General features: G+C 46.2%; 1 protein-coding gene and 1 long non-coding RNA gene across 5 annotated transcripts in view; one reads left to right on the top strand and one right to left on the bottom strand.

The window, feature by feature from the left end:
- The window catches only part of TLK1 (tousled like kinase 1), a 230,453-nt gene that overhangs the window by 6,802 nt on the left and 203,310 nt on the right, over nucleotides 1–20,341 (bottom strand). For all 4 annotated transcript variants that reach the window (XM_040439214.1, XM_040439213.1, XM_040439216.1 and 1 more), the window contains 6 exons: nucleotides 12,999–13,090; nucleotides 12,830–12,919; nucleotides 10,051–10,220; nucleotides 9,625–9,760; nucleotides 7,113–7,224; nucleotides 6,924–7,031 (listed from right to left, as the gene is read on the bottom strand). In XM_040439214.1, the coding sequence (XP_040295148.1) occupies nucleotides 6,924–7,031; nucleotides 7,113–7,224; nucleotides 9,625–9,760; nucleotides 10,051–10,220; nucleotides 12,830–12,919; nucleotides 12,999–13,090 (708 nt within the window). The remainder of the gene's footprint in view (nucleotides 1–6,923; nucleotides 7,032–7,112; nucleotides 7,225–9,624; nucleotides 9,761–10,050; nucleotides 10,221–12,829; nucleotides 12,920–12,998; nucleotides 13,091–20,341) is intronic.
- Nucleotides 1,854–17,013, top strand: LOC121007343. The gene is made up of 3 exons (XR_005780394.1): nucleotides 1,854–2,345; nucleotides 3,712–3,722; nucleotides 17,004–17,013. It is a non-coding gene; the product is annotated as an uncharacterized LOC121007343 (long non-coding RNA).

The following is a 20,341-nucleotide window of genomic DNA, read 5'->3' as shown; positions in this document are numbered from 1 at the left end:
CTGAGAACAGGTTACTCACTGTCCCAGGGTTTGATGCAGGCTCGGTTCCAGAGCCCGGCGTGAGGGGGGTGCTCATCTTGACTCCCGACCGCTTCAGAGATGCTTCACCAAAATATGTGAGCCGCGCTATGCAGGGCGCCGTTACACAGGTCCTGAGCGTTTTTATAGTGTCTCCATGTGCTTCTCATGCTGCAGGACCTGTGGCGCATGTTGATGACGTCAGCGCGCTTAGCTCCGCCCCCGGCGTCTGACGTCATCCGCCTGCCGGCCGGAAGGGACACATCACAGTGCCGATCCGCCGTGTTCCTCCTTCCCTCTGCATCAAGCCCTCCGGGACCGCCGCAGAGGGAATCTTCGCAGGGGCACTACCTATGTGCCCGAGCCCAGGCCTAACCAAACGGAGGAGGGAGAGCTGCACTGCAGATCCGACCTCGGCCCAGATGAAAAAAAAAAAAAAAACTCCAGGTGAGCCCAAACGAGCTCCGTGCACCTCTCCTGCTTCCTATCCTGATGGGACAGGAAAAACACTGGTGATGTGAGGAGGGGGTGGGGGTTTTAACCTCTCTGTGTTTTTCCTGTCCAATCAGAAGGAAGTCAATCTCAGGACTTGGTGTCATGGAGACGACTGGGGAAAGAGATTTTACTGGCAAGTTATACAAAAATCTTGTTTTCGCGCCCATTTCCTTGGGGGACACAGGAGACCTTGGGACGTCCGAGAGCAGTCCAAGAAGGGAGGGACCACAGCCCAAGGCGAAGCCACCGTAGGCATCATGAAACCGCCGCCTGCAAGACCAGGCGACCCAAAGCAGCATCCGCCGATGCATGAGTGTGCACCCTGTAAAACTTGGTAAAGGTGTGCAAGGAAGACCAAGTGGCTGCCTTGCACAATTGTTCAGCCGAAGCCCGATGTCTCTGGGCCCAAGAGGCACCGACCGCTCTGGTGGAATGAGCGGTGACACCGAAAGGCAGAACCCTGCCCTTGGCGAAGTAAGCCTCAGCAATAGCTAATTTGATGAACCAGGCGATAGCCACCTTGGAGGCCGCCAACCCCTTGCGCGGACCCTCCGGAACTACAAAGAGAGTCCGTGCGACGAAAGGAGCCGGTGATCTCCAAGTAAATCTTCAAGGCACTAACAACGTCCAAGCGGTGAAGTTCCCGGGGAATGGGCACAGAGAGGGGAGGACGATGTCCTCATTGAGATGAAAGGCGGAGACCACCTTCGGAAGGAAGGAAGGAAGGGACGGGACGGAGAACAGCTTTATCTTGGTGAAAGACCAGAACAAGAAAGGGCCGCCAATTCAGACACTTGTCTGAAAGACGTGATGGCCACAAGGAACATGATGTTACAAGACAAAAAAGTCGTAGGGAGATCTTCCGTAACGGCTCGAAGGGGGAAGCTTGCAGCGCCTAGAGCAAAATATTCAGGTCCCAGGGCGGAATCTGGGAACGGTATGGAGGAACTGAGTGAGCCACACCTTGGATGAAGGTCTTGACAGGGCCGAGAGGAGCCAGGGGACGCTGGAAGAGGATGGACAGCGCCGATACCTAACCCCTAAAGGAACAGAGACCCAGCCCCAGGTCCAGGCCGGACTGGCGGAAGGACAGAACCATGGGGAGAGAGAAACGGAGAGGGGGAACACCCCGATTCTCACAGAATATCAAATAAGACCTCCAAATCAGATAATAGATCTTGGACGAGGCGGGCTTCTGGGCACGGATCATGGTGCGAACCACATTCGCGGAAAACCCCCGTTGCATCAAAACTGCGGTCTCAACAGCCACGCCGTCAAACGTAGCGACCTGAAATGCTGGTGGAAGATCGGCCCTTGAGAGGAGATCTTCAGGAGCAGCATCAGATCGGCGTACCAAGACCGGCGAGGCCAATCTGGAGCGACCAGGATCATGGGAATGCCTTCTGCCGCGATCTTCCGGAGAACCCGAGGCAGTAGTGGAATGGGAGGAAACACATACAGAAGGGAAAATTCTTGCCACGGAAGAACGAGGGCGTCGGCGCCGTACGCCCTCGGGTCCCTTGCCCTGGCCAGGAAGGTGGGAAGCTTGTGGTTGAACCTGGAGGCCATGAGGTCCACATCCGGACGACCCCAACGAAGGCAAATGGACTCGAACACGTCCGGGTGTAGCGACCACTCGCCCAGGTCGATGGTGGCCCGGCTGAGGAAGTCCGCCGTTCAGTTCTCCACCCCTGGAATATAAATCGCTGACAGGGCCGGAACGTGAGCTTCCGCCCAGAGGAGAATGCAGGTAACCTCTCGCATCGCTGCGAGTACCCCCCTGGTGGTTTATGTATGCCACGGTCGTGGTATTGTCCGATTGTACACGGACGGTCTTAGCAGGGGAGTCCAGTGTCGGAGCGACAAGAAGATCGCCCTCAATTCCAGGACATTGATCTGAAGCTTGGACTCCGATGGAGACCAAGTGCCCTGGACAGACCAGGGAGGAAACCCCCCCCCAACCCTGCAGACTGGCGTCGGTGGTAACCACCTGCATGTCATTGGAAGGAAGGATTTCCCCGTACACCAGCGAAGGGAGGCCCGAACTTGGGGAGTTAGAAGGAAGGGCCGGTCCAGACTCTCCGGTGATTTGTCCCAGGCAGAGAGGATCGCCCTTTGAAAGGTGTGGGAATGAAACTGTGCGAACGGAATCGCCTCGAAGCAGGCAACCATTTTGTCCCAACACCCGCATGCTGGATCGGAAGGACGGACGGCGGTGGAGAAGATTGCAAAACGACCGGTGGAGGGCCAGACGCTTGTCCGTTGGAAGACGGACCTCCGCCGCCTCCGTATCCAGCAGCATCCCCAGGAAGATCAACCGTCTGGAGGGAATCAGGGAAGACTTGGGAAGGTTGAGAAGCCAACCGAACCGCCCCAGGGTCTTCAGAGTGAGGTCCACGTCTAAGAAAAGGAGGGCGCCTTGATGAGGACGTCGTCCAAGTAAGGCAGCAGAAAAACACCCCTGGAGCGGAGCGGAGCAAAGCCAGGACAGGGGCCAGGACCTTGGTGAACACCCGAGAAGCCGACGCCAGGCCGAAGGGAAGGGCGACAAACTGATAGTGATCGTTCCCCACTGCAAAGCGAAGGAAACTATGGTGACACCGAGCGACCGGAACATGAAGGTCGGCATCCTGAATGTCGATTGATGACATAAAGTCACCCTTCTCCAGGCAAGCCACCGTGGATCGGAGGGACTCGGCCGCACCGAGCCTTCTTTTTTGGGGACCACGAAGAGGTTCGAGTAGAACCCCTTGAATCGGTCCGCCGGAGGCACGGGAACAATGACTCCCTTGTCTAGTAGGGTGTAAATGGCTGCGGAGAAGGCGGCCGCACACTCTGGGTCCGGCGGAGAACGGGACCGAAAGAAATGATCTGGAGGGAGAGAGAGAAGCAAACTCGATTTTGTATCCGGAGGATACAATTTAGAGCGCCCAGGCATCGGAAACATGAGCCCACCAGACGTCCCTGAAAAGGAGAAGGCGGCCCCCCACCCGGGTGGGTGGGGACGCACCTTCAGGCGTGGGGGCTGCTTGGCCGTGGAGGGACGGGCAGCCTGTGACTTGCGCCAGGTGGGCTGTGGCCGAAAAAAGGGCTTCTTGCGCCAATCTTGGGAGGGGCCAGATGAGGAACCGGCTGCCAAACGAGACCTGAAGGTCCTGCGAGAGGACCGAAAACGAGACGAACCAGAGCGACCTCGAGGGGTGCCCTTGGTTCTGGACTGGGGAAGATGGGTGCTCTTGCTACCCGTGGCTTCTGAAATAATTTTGTCGAAACGGGTCCAGAATAAACGGGAGCCAGTGAATGGTAACCCAGTAAGAGAGCGCTTGGAGGCAGCGTCCGCCGCCCAAACCTTCAGCCAAAGTTCCCTCCTGACGGAAACGGCTAAGGCAGATGAGCGTGCTATGAGGGCGCCCGCATCGAGAGAAGCCTCACAGATAATTTTACCTGCCTGAACCATCAGTTGGGCCAAGGATTGGAGGTACTGAATGGGGACGTCCGATCCCAAATCCTGTTCAAGCTGGGAGCCCCATTCGGAGACCGCTTTCCCCAGCCAGGCGGAGGCAAAGACCGGTCTGAGGGCTGAACCAGAGGAAGCAAAGATGGCCTTGGAGAGGGACTCCATACCACGGTCCTCGGTGGAATGAAGCGAGGAACCGTCTGTTACAGGATAGGCCGTGCTCTTAGACAGACGGGCCACGGGAGGGTCAACCTTAGGCGGGGACGCCCACGTGGCAACGCAATCCGCTGGAAATGGGTAACATATGTCCGGCTTTTTGGGGGAAGTAAAGCGGGCATCAGGGCGAGCCCAAGCTTTAGAGACCACTGAAGAGAAGTCGGCGTGGAGAGGAAAAACCTTGGACGCCTGTTTGGAGCGGAAAAAAGACACGCCGGCCTGGTCAGTGCTGGGAGGCCTAAACCCAGGCTGGGGCCACTGGCGCTGGGAAAGGGTTAACAGTCCTACCAGGAGCCAGAAAACTGAGGAGCAGTAGCAGCAGTAGTTGAGTGCAGCTCTGGACGACTGGAGGCAGCAGCGTTAGCCAGCAGGTTCCTTATGCTCATGCGGACAGTCATGCCGTCATGGGTGAAAGGTGCGGATGAAGCAGAGCGGCAGGAAGAGAGCAGAGCGCGGGAAGATAGGCCCCACCCCCCGCTGCTGAGAAGTGACGCGCGCGGCCAAAATTAACCCCTGAGGCGCCGCGCTGGCGCCCCTTGCTGGGAGGTGCCGGACAAGCGGTGCCGAAGATAAAAGAAAAATGGCAGCCTGCCGTGAGTTCCGGCGGAGTTGAGGGAGGGGGTGCTCGTCTACCACGCCCAGGGGAGGAAAGAAGTATGTCACGACCGCAGACGCGGTCCAGGACACCGGCCGGGGGAAAAGGAAGTGCTGCAGCCACCCGCAGCGCCGGTGTTTCCAGAAATTTGCGGCAAGTAGTGAAACTGTGCGAACGGGGGGACATATTCCACCGCGCCCTGATCGTCGGCCCTTCTGGAAGCAGGCCCCAGGAATGAAATATGAAGAGGGGAACCGCAGGCCCTAGACTAAAATCGCCCTCTTATTTGCAGACCCCAAAAACAGCTCAGCCAAAGTTCTTGGGGGAGGGGGGGGGGGGGGGGGGGGGGGGGGGGGGGGGGGGGGGGGGGGGGGGGTGGGGGGGGGGGGGGGGGGGGGGGGGAGGGGAGTTGGGCTGGAGCCACCTCTCACCGTCCTGCAGTCATCACCCTCGGTCCATTCCAGCAGGGTCGCCCCTTCAGCTTCTGGCACCGTAGTGGCAGGACGCTGGAAGAGGGACTTGGCGTGCAGGCGACCCTTACGCTGGCGGGATGCAGGGGAGCTAGGCTGCCCTGGTCCACCTTGTCTTCTGTGGGGGAGGCAGCAGTGCGGGTGACCGTCACTGGCGCAACTCGACCCCGGGAGAAACAGAGAGGTCCAGGCGTCTCTGTTGTCCCTGAAAAAATAAAAATAAAAGGAGAAAAAACATCCCTGCAGAGCAGGGAGTGTCTTGCCTCTTTGGACACTAAGCAAAAACTGGCAGTCTCTCTCCCCTCCAGGCTGAGGGTATAGCTGTGGCGGAGGGGCTTAACAGTTTTCACTTAGTGTCACGCCTCCTAGGGAGCTGAGCTATACCAAGGTCTTCTGTGTCCCCCAAGGAAATGGGCGAGGAAAAAAAAAACACCAAAAGAAAAAAAAAAAGCTGCGTGCATTCCACATTTTGTGAAACGTTCGGCCCATAATAGAACAGGACTATTTTTTGGGGTGACAAGGTGACAAAAAAATGGCGAATCGCATGGTTTTTATTTATTTATTTCTGTTACGGCGCTCACCGCATAGGAGATATTTTTTAATAATTTAATAGTTTGGACTTTTCGGACGCAGCGCTATGTAATATGTTTATTTATATATTTTATATGTAAAATTGGGGGGATTTAAACTTAATATTTTAGTGTTTGTGTTTTATTTTATTTTTTACTATTAGCATCCTTAGGGGCTGGAACCCTTGTCCTATTCATCCTTATAGAGCTCTATTGGGGTGAATAGGACCCCACACTCTCCCTGCTGCCCTGGGGTTTGTGCACTCAGCAGCAGGGAGCTTACTATAGCAGCCAGTGCTTCAGGAGCGTCCTGGCTGCCATGGTAACCGATCGGGGGTTGTGGGTGGATTTTTGGTCAACCCACTTGTGAAGGGAAGCGTACTTACCCGCTTCTCAATGCTGGCTCCCTGCTCCTTCTCTTCCCCGCCTGCAATGCTTCTCTGAGCTCCCTCGCTGTAAATATTCGGTTTGAACTCGCAGCAGCCAATCACTGGCCGCAGAGGTTACTGGATCCTCTTGTGCCATGGCACATGGTCATGTCAAACTGGATATTTATAGTGAGGGAGCCCAGTGGAGCACTGCAGGCCAGGAGGAAAAGGAGCGGGACACAGCACCGGGAAGCAGGTAAATAAACTTCACTTTACAGGTCCAGTACAACCCCCTTCAAGGTGTTTTTAAAGTCTAAATTATATACTTATCTTAATGAGTGACTCTCAAAGAATACAAGCAAAGACTTAGAAATGTCAAAAAGTGCGTGAGTAGACCGAAAAAAATACTAGGTCACTAGTATCAACACTGGAGAATACTGACCCAAGGATCTGGATGACTGCCAGAAGGGGGTCATACAGACATTTTGATAATCAACTGTAGGTTGTGTCTGTTTCCTACCCACCAGCAATGTAAATATGTAGTACAATGACTAAACCTGATGAGACTGTGCCGTATATGAATCAATTGTGTGAAATCTACAGACATAATGGGCGCACACAAAAATTGGATGAAAGGACAGATGAGCCCCTGGATTGTAGTTCAGAAAATTCATGAGCAATGGTTCTCACAACTAGAAATCAGTTCTATATATTATGATGCGGATCATATTATACCTTGGCTTCATTGCTTACAACAGGCTTCACAGGAAACTGAACATCCGTAGCTTTTAATATGGTATTTTCTTGTAATATGTCTTGCTGGGATTGGTTATGTCCAAAGGGCTGGAAGGTAAATGGATTATTCTGAGATACATGTGGCAATAGTTGGTGATGACAATAAGATAAAGTACCATTGTTTCTTACCTTCCTACCATACAGACACTGGAAAAAGATGACTCCGACTGACCATACATCCACTTTATTTGAGATCTTTGGAGGTTCCTTGCCCACCACAAAACACTCGGGTGGTAAATACCTGCAAGGGTGTAAAAGAACATGGATATTACAACTCAAAGGGGTTCTCCAAATTTTACAGAAAATCAGGCAAACTGTGTGACCTACAATAAGAAATGGATGGATACTCACCTGCCTTCTTCCTTGTTTCTTCAAGTGAGGCGCTCCGGTCCTCCCGCTGCCGGCGTCATGTTCTTGGCTGCAGCAGTGACATTCCATGCACAGGTCAACGTCAGCCAAGCCCTGGCCTCATCCATGCACAAGAGGTTTCTGCTGAGGCCAGTGATTGGTGCAGTGTTGACCTGTGTGCACAGAATGTGACTACTGCAGCCAAAAAACAAAGAGCAGCGGTGCTGTTATTAACGTTTCCGGAGCCCAGCCACGCCCACTGTGAAGGAGTCCAGCACCACCCCGCATGGTCCGAATCTCCTCCTTGCTCCCTGACGTCACAAAGCTAGAGCACTGTAATCTCGCGATGCGTGAGCTAACGCATGCGCAGTGTCGGCATAGTATTCCTTCCCTGTGCTGGCATCAGCCTCAGGGAACGAACTGCGCATGCGCTAGCTCGCGCATGGCGAGATTACAGCGCTCTAGCTTTGTGACGTCAGGGAGCAAGAAGGAGATTCAGAGGATGCGGATCGGTGCAGGGCTCCTTCACAGTGGGCGTGGCTGGGCTCAGAGTCAGAGAACGCTGGACTCATCTCTCAAGCATGGAGGAGACAGGACTCATCTAAGGTTCATTTACATATCTATAAAATATTTTTTTTTACACAATAAAGGCACACAGAGCTGTGGGGATTGGATATTGCGGATGTGCAAGCAGCCCATGTCCTCAGCTCTATACCCAAAATCCAGGTGACAGGTTCCCTTTAATATTCCAATTTAAAATTGTTCATTGTCATTTAGTGGGATATATAATTTATGCGTGGGTACAGTCATAATTATGCAAATGTAATCTTTCATGTCAAGCTCTGTACCGAACATTAAATTCAGAAAAAAACAATCAGGGAACTGAAATTCTGCTTTAGGGCTCATGCACGCGACCAATGGCGTTTTGCAGTCCGCAAAACATGGATGCTGGTCGTCTTCATTCTGTATTTTGCTGAACAGAAGGCCCCTAATAGAACAGTCCTATCCTTGTCTGTAGTGTGGATAATAATAGGACATGTTCTATTTATTTGCAGAACGAACAAGCGGACACATACTGCACATAGAGTAGTTTCCATTTTTTTTGTGGGAAATAAAACAAAAAACGCAACAGACAAAAATTAAGTTCGTGTGTATGAGTCCTTAAACAGAGTTGCCTAGAATTTGGATATTGATGACCTTGCCCTCAGAATAGGCCATCAGCATCAAATCGACGGGGGTTCCCTTGCAACTCAGCCACTGGAACTATAGATATCCATCTATTGTGTAGCGGATGGAGCTGCTAACTACAGCACTGCTGCCACTGACGTGAATGGGAGCAGTGCTGCATTTACCAGCTCCTCTGTTCACTGCACAATGCATGGAGCTGTGCAGTCCTGATGCCGGAGCTACAAGGTAACAGTTGATTGCTTTAGCTGCTCATATCTCTGGTTTGGTACCAGCTAGATATGGGCTTTGTATTGTTTGAAAGCTGGCATTCCAAGCTTTCAAACAATGCCAGCACTATCAGTACATGGGAAGATATCACTGTTAGAAATTGGGACGCAGTGAATGCAGCTGAAAGCGAAAGTAAAGGCAGGTTTTACCCACGATTATTCCTGAATTGATTTCTAACAGTGATATCTCCTGTTTAGCTTAGACTAATTAGGCTGTAATTTTGGTCTTGTATGAAAGCATGGAATGCCAGCTTTCAAACAAGACCGGTTGCAGGCTTCTAGTTGCTACCATTGAGAGATATCAGCATCTAAAGCAGTCCTTCCCATTCCACTTCTGCTCGAGCTCAGCACATGAGAGTTACAACATAAGTTTTCTCTGGGTAAGGCCTCTTGCACACGGCAGTTATGCTCCCGTGGCCGTATTGCGGGCTGCATACTGTGGTTCCGCAATACACGGGGCACCGGCCGTGTGCATTCTGCATCACAAACGCAGACCAATTCACTTGAATGGGTCCACAAATCCGGTGACGCGGTGCGTCGGACTAGAAGTGCTTCCGTGGGGTTCCAATCCGTGCTTCCGTTCCGCAAAAAAAAATAAAAAATAGAACTTGTTCTATCTTTTTGCGAAATGGACGGATCATTCAAGTTGAATGGGTCTGGATCCGTCCCGCCCACCGCACGGACGTTGCCCGTGCATTAATGCATGGAGCGGAAACACAACGGCCGTGTGCAAGAGGCCTAATGCTCAGGATCTCTGATAATTATAGGTTCCCCTCCGCCTATATGACCCAATATTTGTCCCCAATGGCAGTATTCGATACCATGAAGTCCCTATTTACCAGTATGTTCCTGCCCCTTGTGAGGTTAGATCCATTCCATCCACACCATAGCTGTCGTCGTCCATTATTTTTGATAAGCCAAAATCTGTGATTTTAATTTCTCCGCATGCTGTCCCATCGACAAGAAGTATATTTCCTATAAGAATAAACTCCCATTAATGCATCTCCACTATAGAACCACAGCAGCTCATGCACAATACCCCCCTTGCTGCCGACATCCATCTAACCTATGGGAAGTCACAACTAGACAAATGAATATCTCTTTCTGAAATCTTAGATCTAGATGCAAAACTAGACTGGGAGGCTTTACTATAAGAAGTATTATGAAGGGCTTTTGGTAGACACAGGCCACCCATGTTCACTTACAAAATCTGGCAATACCCATTCAAAACCAAGCGAACTTACATGCTGTACTTTCCAACCCACCTGGCTTCAGATCATAATGGATAATGGGAGGTTTGATCTCGTTCAGATAACGTAGTGCATTGACTATCTGCATTACAATGGATCGGGCTTCTTTTTCAGTCATCAACTTGTGCTGTTTTAGGTAGAAGTCAAGGTCGTTGCCTTCACAGTATTCTAGAACTGTACAAAATCTGAAAATAAGAAAATATACCATGTTTACAGGTGCAGAACGGAGCCGGAACACCAATGTCTGTGTGTAATCCATTTTGGAAAATTAAATCCACGCATGTGCCAGATAGATACCTAAAACGAAGAGGGGCATTTAGAAATTCTCTGGAATCCAATGGTAGCAAATTTTACAAGCCACGCTTGTGTAAAAATTTGCTCATTTTTTGAGGACTCATCGCTCTGCCCAGCGAGGCAGGACCACGAATGGTTGTCCAGGAATATTTTTTATATTTTACACCAGGACACTGGAATAATAATGCCTGAAATCTACACCAGCTTCCTGCTGGCGTAGATTTCAGTTTGGGAGTATGGACGTGCACAGAGGCGCCTCTATTGTAGTGTGTCAGACTGCACTGGGCGATAAATTAAAGGGGTTATCTGGAAAATGATAACCTATCCTATCCACTATCACAATGGCGGGCATCAGAGTCCTCGCACCACCACCGATCAGCTGTTTCAGGTATAGATGTAGCAGGGTTAGCACTCCAGCTCTTAATTCAAATTTCTTAACTCATCGTGCAGCTCAGACCTATTGACCTGTAACTAGGCCATGTGATGGATGTATAATGAGGTCACTGGCCTAGGAAGACCCGTGCCCCTTCTAACAGCTGACCGGGGGGTTGGACCCCCGCCGATGTGACATTGATACCCTATCAAGGTCATCAATATCTTTTCCCAGATGACCTTATAAGACCGGCGTGTAAAATGCTGGTCTTCGTAAATCTCCTCCTATATAGCTGCATAGTCCCATCTTATTAGATCTTGACGGCCAGGTCCCTTATGCTGCCCTCTCTGAAGGAAACATAGTGTAGGGACATACAGATCTTTCTATGGAATATCACTTACAAGGGTAGGTGGTTTTTAAGAACTTACATATTATAAAGCAGGGATCAGCAAACCTTTGGCACTCCAACTGTTATGAAACTATAACTCCCAGCATGCGCCTTTCACTTCTGTGGGAGTTCAGAAAACAGCCAAGCAAGTGTGCATGATGGGAAATGTAGTTTTACAACAACTGGAGTGCCGGCGGTTGCCGACCCCTGCTATCAGGGGTCCACTACATTAAGTAGTCTGATGATATCCATGAGATATGGGCCCCCACACCCGTCCCACGATGATCAACAGAGCTTCCAAATTACGCTCATAACAAAGAAACTTGTTGCTCCATGGCTGAAGGGTGAATGGAGGGGGGTATGCATCTCATGGACATCAGACTCCTTGCTGGCTTCACTGCAGAGTATAACATGTCAGCTCCTAAAAATTAAAAATCACTAAATAAATCCACGTAAGTGACGTACTACTAAAAACAGCCCGTCACTGCACTATGCTGCCTACTTCACCAAAGGACAACTCTTCTCAGGTGGGTCCTAGATCTCCCACCTTACATCTCTATCCGCCATCCATCCATGTCCAGTTGGTTTATACTGGTTACATACACCCTGCTTGAGACCGTCACAGGTCAGATTTAAAGTGGCGTCATGCATTTCAGTTTAGGGTCTAGTTTTAATGTTATAGCTCAAATATACATAATAGTCATGGGTTTAATAGAGAATAAGCTGAGCTGCCACCAGAGAAAGCCTGACAGACTTAATACAACTTACAACAGAAATCCATAGCAAGTGTAGATTAGATTTTTCTGGAGAACGGACTACCTATAAAATGTTTAAAATTTATTATGAGGTCTGCTCCTCTTAAATTTGGCTTTTTTTCTTCTTCTTGATTAAACCTGGTGTATGAAAAGCCAGTCTTAAAGGGAATCTGTCACCCCGATTTTGGACTGTTATCTACAGTAATACATGAGTAGTACGGCAGACATGAAGTCCAGATCATTATTTTTTATTTTCCTACTGCCCCCTGTACTCCCACTGACAGCGCCCAAAGCTGCCTGGAAATACACAGTCCGGACTGCTGTGCAGTGGTAACATAATGGAGGGGACTCCTGTGCAAATGCACGGCAGTTCGGACAACGTTCTTCAATGCAGCTCTGTGAGCTGACAGCAGGGGAACAGGGGCAGTAGAAAAATAAAAATAGTGATCTGGACCCCATATCTGCAGTACTAAGATATTACTGGGCCAAAATCAGATTCCCTATCAGTATGTCTGGACTGTGGGAAGAAACCCATGCAAGGACGATGAGAACATACAAACTCCATGCAGATGTTGTCCTTGGTCAAATTCGCTTTTAATAAAAACGCGGGCATCCCATGTACCTATGGTAAAATAACAAAAGAATCAATACTTGCCCCTTTTCAGTACTGAGTTCCAGTTCTCCCTCTTGCCGTTTGTTTTCCTGGCTGCAGCGGTGACGTCCCATGTACTGCTTGGCTTCAGTGGCGACTGTGTGCATGGAACGTCACCTCTGCAGCCAGGAAGATGATGGTTGCAGTGAGGACTGGAGCTGAGCGCTGAAAGTAGCGGGGAGAAAAGGGGTGAGCATCAACTCTCTTGTGATTTTACCACATTTACAGGGGTTGTCCGACTTTTTGTTTTTCTTGGACGACAACTTAAAAAAAAAAAAAGTAAAGCCTGCAGCTTACTAAAACAAGGAATTAACAGCGGTGACTTTACTTACGTGTCTGTATCCAAGGAGAAGTAATCGTAAAGTTTAACTATCCGAGGGTGATCAAGTTCTTTGTGTATTCTATACTCTCTGCAGGCATGCCTAAAAGAAAGAGGCAGGTTAACATGGCCGCAGCGGTGAGTGGCAGGTTTTATTGTGAAAGGGCACAAAAAGTATTTACTTGTGGTAATTTTCCTTCTTCTCGTCTCTCCAGCTCTTGTTGAGTTGGTGAATTTTCACAGCGGCGTATCTTTGTTCATAAAGATCAAAAGCCTGAAATAAACATTTAAAACCTCAACGACTGATCTCAAAATCACCAGTCATCTCAAGGAATCGAAAGATGATGCATCAGATACAGGCACAAAGGCCTTACAAGTATTGCAGCCAGTGGCATATGCATGGAAGCAGACTACACAACTGTTATGGGGCCCTGGAAGTGGAAGGGTTTGGTGCTGAACTACTGCTCTACTGTTCCTGACATGAATTCACTACATTTCCAGCAGCCACCACTAGGGGGAGCTCAGTGCAAAGAAATTACTTACAGCTTCCACTGCTATCAATGTATAAATCCTTATGTACTGAGCTCCCCCTAGTGGTGGCTGCAGACAGACAGTTTTATAATATACTGTTTGAAAGGACAGATAATTAAATGTATGTATATAAAAAAAAAGAAGAAATTTTATAATATTATTATTAATAATATATATTATTATTATTAAATATATATATATATATATATATATATATATATATATATATATATATATATATATATATATATAAAAAACTCTCGCACTACGGTTGCCGAATTGTTTAACTTTATTTGGAAATGTGGCTGTACAAATCACGTGTGACGTTTCGGCCACATACGACCTTTTTCAAACTGGTGCCGCTGGAGAAATGGAGGAATAGAAGATGGAACATGCGCTCAGGATAGTGTGCAATTACAGTCAGGTATGCGCATAGTGCCATTTTTCTATGGGGTCGTACAGGATTTGTGTATGTCCCCGATTTCAGCTTTTATAAACCTCCAAAATTTAAGTATACAGCCTGAATGAGGCGGCGACCCTGCTCCATTCACAAAGAATTTCTGGGACCACCAGCGCCAATAAATTTATCACATATTCTCTGCATAAATTATGTTTATGGGAAAACCTCTTTAACTCCTTCACTACCGAGCCACTTTTCACCTTAAATCCCAGGCTGATTTTTGCAAATCTGACGTGTCACTTTATGTGGTGATAACTTTAAAACGTTTTTACTTATCCAAGACATTCTGAGACTGTTTTCTCATCACATATTGTACTTAATGACAGTGGTAAATTTGAGTCAAAATATTTAATTTTTATTTATAATTTTTTTTTTTAAATTACCCAAAAATGTAAAAAAATTCGCAATTTTCAAAATTTTTAATTCTCTGCTTTTAAAACAGATAGTGATACCTTTTAGAAACTACACCCCTCAAGGTATTCAAAACTGATTTTACAAACTTTCCTAACCCTTTAGGTGTTCCACAAGAATTAAAGGAAAATGTAGATGACATTTCTGAATTTCACTTTTTTGGCAGATTTTCAATTTTAATCAATTTTTTTCCGCTAACAAAGCAAGGGTTAACAGCCAAACAAAACTCCATATTTATTGCCATGATTCTGTAGTTTACAGAAACACCCCATATGTGGTTGTAAACTGCTGTACGGGCACACAGCAGGGCGCAGAAGGAACAGAACGCCATATGGTTTTTGGAGGGCAGATTTCCCTGGGATAATTTTAAGCTGCCATGTCACATTTGAAGACCCCTTGATGCACCCCTAGAGTAGAAACTCCAAAAAAATTAGCCCATTTTGGAAACTATAGGATAAGGTGGCAGTTTTGTTGGTACTATTTCAGGGTACATATGATTTTTGGTTGCTCTATATTACACTTTTTATGAGGCCATTTTAGATTTAGTATTCACAAATGGGAATTTGGTATATGATATTACTGTAGGGGAAAGCTTGGGATCTAGTGATCACCAGTCAGTGTGGTTTACTATAAGTACAGTGACTGAGTCACACCACACAAAAACAAAAGTTTTAGATTTTAGAAAAACTGACTTTTCTAAAATTAGATTAGTGGTATACGAGTCCCTATCAGATTGGAACAGTTTCATTAGAGTCCAGGAAAAATGGGACTACTTAAAAGTGGCACTATTGAAGGCAACAGAAAATTGCATTAGGCTTGTCAGTAAAAGCAAAAAAAGGAAGAGACCACTATGGTACTCAGCAGAAGTGGACAAAATCATTAAAAACAAAAAGATAGCATTTAGGAATTATAAAAAAAAAACAAAAAACGAGGATGACAGGCAAATTTATAAGATTAGGCAGAGAGAGGCCAAACAAGTTATAAGAGCTTCTAAAGCACAGGCAGAAGAGAAATTAGCTCAGTCAGGGAAAAAAGGCGATAAGACATTCTTCAGATACATAAATGAAAAAAGGAAACTAAAACAAGGAATTAACAAATTAAAAACAAAAGAAGGAAGGTATATGGAAGAAGATAAAGAACTAGCTGACTGCCTCAATGAATACTTCTGTTCAGTTTTTACAAAGGAAAATGAAGGAGAAGGACCTCAGGAAAGAAGACTAATGATTCTTTTGATGCATGTGTCTTTACAGAGGAAGAGGTTCTAAGTCAGCTGTCTAAAATTAATACAAATAAGTCACAGGGGCCTGATGGGATACACCCAAAGCTATTAAAAGAGCTCAGCGGTGAACTAGCAAAACCATTAACAGACTTATTTAACCAATCACTGGTAACAGGAGTCGTCCCAGAAGATTGGAAATTAGCAAAGGTTATACCCATTCACAAGAAAGGTAGTAGGGAGGAATCGGGCAACTATAGGCCAGTAAGCCTGACATCAATAGTGGGGAAATTAATGGAAACCATACTTAATGAGAGGATTGTGGAACATCTAAAATCCCATAGATTGAAAAATGAAAAACAGCATGGGTTTACTTCAGGGAGATCATGTCAAACTAATCTTATTGATTTTTTTGATTGGGTGACTAAAATTAGATGGCGGAGGTGCAGTAGACATCGCTTATCTAGACTTTAGTAAGGCTTTTGATACTGTCCCACATAGAAGGCTTATCAATAAATTGCAGTCTTTGTGCTTGGACTCCCATATTGTTGAATGGATTAGGCAGTGGCTGAGGGACAGACAACAGAGGGTTGTAGTCAATGGAGTATATTCAGACCATGGTATTGTTACCAGTGGGGTACCTCAGGGATCTGTTCTGGGACCCATATTGTTTAATATCTTTATCAGCGAAATTGCAGAAGGCCTCGATGGTAAGGTGTGTCTTTTTGCTGATGACACAAAGATTTGTAACAGGGTTGATGTTCGTGGAGGGATACACCAAATGGAAAAGGATTTATGGAAACTAGAGGAATGGTCAAAAATCTGGCAACTAAAATTTAATGTTGATAAGTGCAAGATAATGCACCTGGGGCGTAAAAACCCAAGAGCAGAATATAAAATCAGTGATACAATCCTAATCTCAGTATCTGAGGAAAGGGATTTAGGGGTCATTATTTCAGAAGACTTAAAGGTAGGCAGACAATGTCATAGAGCAGCAGGAAATGCTAGCAGAATGCTTGGGTGTATAGGGAGAGGCATTACCAGTAGAAAGAGGGAGGCGCTCATGCCGCTCTACAGAGCACTAGTGAGACCTCATTTGGAGTATTGTGCTCAGTACTGGAGACCATATCTCCAGAAGGATATTGATACTTTGGAGAGAGTTCAGAGAAGAGCTACTAAACTGGTACATGGATTGCAGGATAAAACTTACCAGGAAAGATTAAAGGACCTTAACATGTATAGCTTGGAAGAAAGACGAGACAGAGGGGATATGATAGAAACTTTTAAATACATAAAGGGAATCAACAAGGTAAAAGAGGAGAGAATATTTAAAAGAAGAAAAACTGATACAAGAGGACATAGTTTTAAATTAGAGGGGCAAAGGTTTAAAAGTAATATCAGGAAATATTACTTTACTGAGAGAGTAGTGGATGCATGGAATAGCCTTCCTGCAGAAGTGGTAGCTGCAAATACAGTGAAGGAGTTTAAGCATGCATGGGATAGGCATAAGGCCATCCTTCATATAAGATAGGGCCAGGGGCTATCCATAGTATTCAGTATATTGGGCAGACTAGATGGGCCAAATGGTTCTTATCTGCCGACACATTCTATGTTTCTAAGTTAACAAAAAAAATACCTGTTTTGGCACCGTTTTTATTTTTTGTTATTTACAATGTTCATCTGACAGGTTATATCATGTGGTATTTTTATAGAGCAGGTTGTTACGAACGCGACAATACCAATATTTTTGGGTTGTTTGTTTCAGTTTTACATAATGAAGCATTTTTGAAAAAAAAGATTTTATAGTGTCTCCATATTCTGAAAGCCATATTTTTTTTTTTTTGGGCAACTGTTTTATGTAGGGGCTCATTTTTTCGGTATGAGATGACGGTTTGATTGGTACTATTTTTGAGTGCATATGACTTTTTGATCGCTTGGTATTACACTTTTTGTGGTGTAAGGTGACAAAAATGGCTTTTTTGAAACCTTTTTTTTACGGTGTTCACCTGAGGGGTGAGGTCATGTGATATTTTTATACAGCAGGTTCTTATGGACGCGGCAATACCTAATATGTATACTTTTTTTATTTTAAGTTTTACACAACAGCATTTTTGAAACAAGAGCCATATTTTTTTTTGTATTTTTTGGGGCGACTGTCTTATTTAGGGGCTAATTTTTTTCGGTATGAGATGACGGCTTGATTGGTACGATTTTGGGGTGCGTATGACTTTTTGATCGCTTGGTATTACACTTTGTGATGTAAGGCAACAAAAAAAAAGACTTTTTTGACACAGTTTTTATTTTATTTTATTTACGGTTTTCACCTGAGGGGTTAGGTCATGTGATATTTTTATAGAGCCATTCGATACGGACGTGGCAATACCTAATATGTATACTTTTTTTTTATATTTAACACAATAAAAGCATTTTTGAAACACAAAAAAATTATGTTTTAGTGTCTCCGTAGTCTGAGAGCCATAGTTTTTATTATTTTTTGGGCGATTGTTTTAGGTAGGGGCTCATTTTTTGCGAGATGAGGCAACGGTTACATTTGTTCTATTTTGGGGGGCATACGCTTTTTGATCGCTTGGTGTTGCACTTTTAGTGATGTACACAGTTTTTATTTTAGGTCATGTGAGGGGTAAGGGATTAGGTCATGTGAAATTTTTAAAGAGCCGGCCGATACGGACTCGGTGATACCAAATATGTCTAGTTTTCTTCCCTTTTTTTTTCGATTTTCTTTTACTTTATTTTGGGAAAAGGACTTTTACTTGAAACTTTTTCTTTTTGTAAAACCTTTTTTTATTTTTACTTTTTTTTCCACTTAATTTTTTGTCCCACTCTGGGACTTCAACTTTTGGGGGTCTGATCCCCTTTACAATGCAATACAATACTTCTGTATTGTAATGCATTGGCTGTAAGTGTATTACACACTGTAATACACTTAGAGATTCCTGCCTGTGAGACCCAGGGGGTTAGATCTCACAGGCGGTCACGGAAGGCATCGGCCTGCCATCAGGTCCCCATCACAGCAGTGCGGAGACCCTATGGCCACCCCACACCCGGCAGGATCCCGCGGTCAGCGCTGACCTGAGAACACCCATGCCGGCGCATACAGCAGGGGTCTGGCTATCGGTGACTGTTGGACACCTGCCGCTGATCAGGCGGGCGCAGCTCCTGCACATGCCCGATCAGCCCGCCGTACATGTACGGCGTTGGTATTTGTGTCCCGCATTTCTGTGCCGTACATGTACGGCGCTGGTATCCTACGGGTTAACGGAAGTATTAAGATTAAATGACCATTAACTCTTTTGCTGCCACAACAAGTTCCACAATTCTGACACAAATAAAACCTGAACTGTAAATTAAAAAAAATAAACATTATCCCACCTATACATTTTCTGACAGCTGACACCTGGCACATTGTGAAAATGCAGTCAGCATTTTAATCATGGGTGCCTTCATGCAATTTTGCATAAAAAATAAATTTAAAAAATCAACGCAATGTCATTGATCAGATTTCAATCGTACTAAGGCCTCATGCACACGACCGTTGTTTTATTCTGTGTCCGTTGTTCCGTTTTTCGTGATTTTCTGCGGACCTATTGACTTTCAATGGGTCCGTTGAAAACTCGGCTAATGCACCGTTTGTCATCCGCGTCCGTGGTTCCAGTCCGTCAAAAAAATATAACCTGTCCTATTTTTTTCTTCACTGAAAAAGGTTCGCGGACCCATTCAAGTCAATGGGACCGTGAAAAAATGCGGAGGCAAACAAGATTGTCATCTGCGTCCGCGTCCGTTTTTTCCCTATCATTTGCATGGCAAACTTGACTTAGACTTTTTTTTACTTTCCTTCATGTCTGGTGATCCTCCAAAAATAAAGGAAGACACACGGAAACAAAAACGGAAACTGATCACGGAGCAACGGAACCCCATTTTGCGGAACGGAACAACAACGGTCGCGTGCATGAGGCCTAAAGGTTTCAGAACTTAACATTACTGACAGGGTGACTAGAACAAGCAGTTTTGTGCCGCAACACTTCAAAGTGATCTGTTGCCTGTTCACTGGTTGCAGTACGTACAGTAAATTAAAAAAGTGTTTTTTTTTTTTTAATTCAATTTGATATACCCAAACTACAAAAGATACTAAAAAACTTGAAGGGGTTGTCCAGCCTTTTCTAAGTGAGGTCCTATCCTCCGGCAACTTACATCTCTACTGATCAGCTGTTTTGTGTAGATCCAATGCTGGAACTACACTGCACTGCCAACATTCTAGTAGACAGAGCTCGTCAATGGAGTAGCACTGTCCATTACAAAACTCTGTAGCTCCGGCGCAGACTCTCCGTGACAAAGCTACACAGAACAGCTGATCGCAGGGGTGCGGGGTCCTGGATCCCGACAATCAGCTAGTGATGGCCTATCCTAACAATAAGCCATCAGTAAAAAAAAGGCTGGACAACCCCTATAGACTTCCCAAGCCCTCTTTGATCCAGCATTGCTGTTCCCTCAGCTCGGCTGCAGCCATGACGTGCCTGTATACCACACATAACCACTGCAGCCATTATTGGCCTCAGGAGTCTTGTGCTGCACACTGCTGAAGTCAGTAATAACTGCTGCAGCAACAAAAACACGTCACAGCTGCAGCCTTACAGAGAGGACAGAGCGACAGCACTAGATCAGGGTGGGCTAAGAGGGTAAGTTTAATGTTTTTTTATTTTATTATTTTAACAGTCTCCCTGCAATTTGCTCACATGCAAATTTAACACATACAACCCCTTTAACTTTGATAGCTCCCCAACACTTGTGTCTTCAAGTTCGGCGTACAAGGTTCAGGTTCTATAACTTATGGTCCGTGGTTGCGGAATCCACAAAGGAATTTTTAAATAACCCGAACCTTGTACACCGAA

Source organism: Bufo bufo, chromosome 7 (assembly GCF_905171765.1).
Source record: "Bufo bufo chromosome 7, aBufBuf1.1, whole genome shotgun sequence".
In the NCBI taxonomy this organism is placed as follows: Eukaryota; Metazoa; Chordata; class Amphibia; order Anura; family Bufonidae; genus Bufo; species Bufo bufo.
This window is presented reverse-complemented; position numbering and strand designations above follow the sequence as displayed.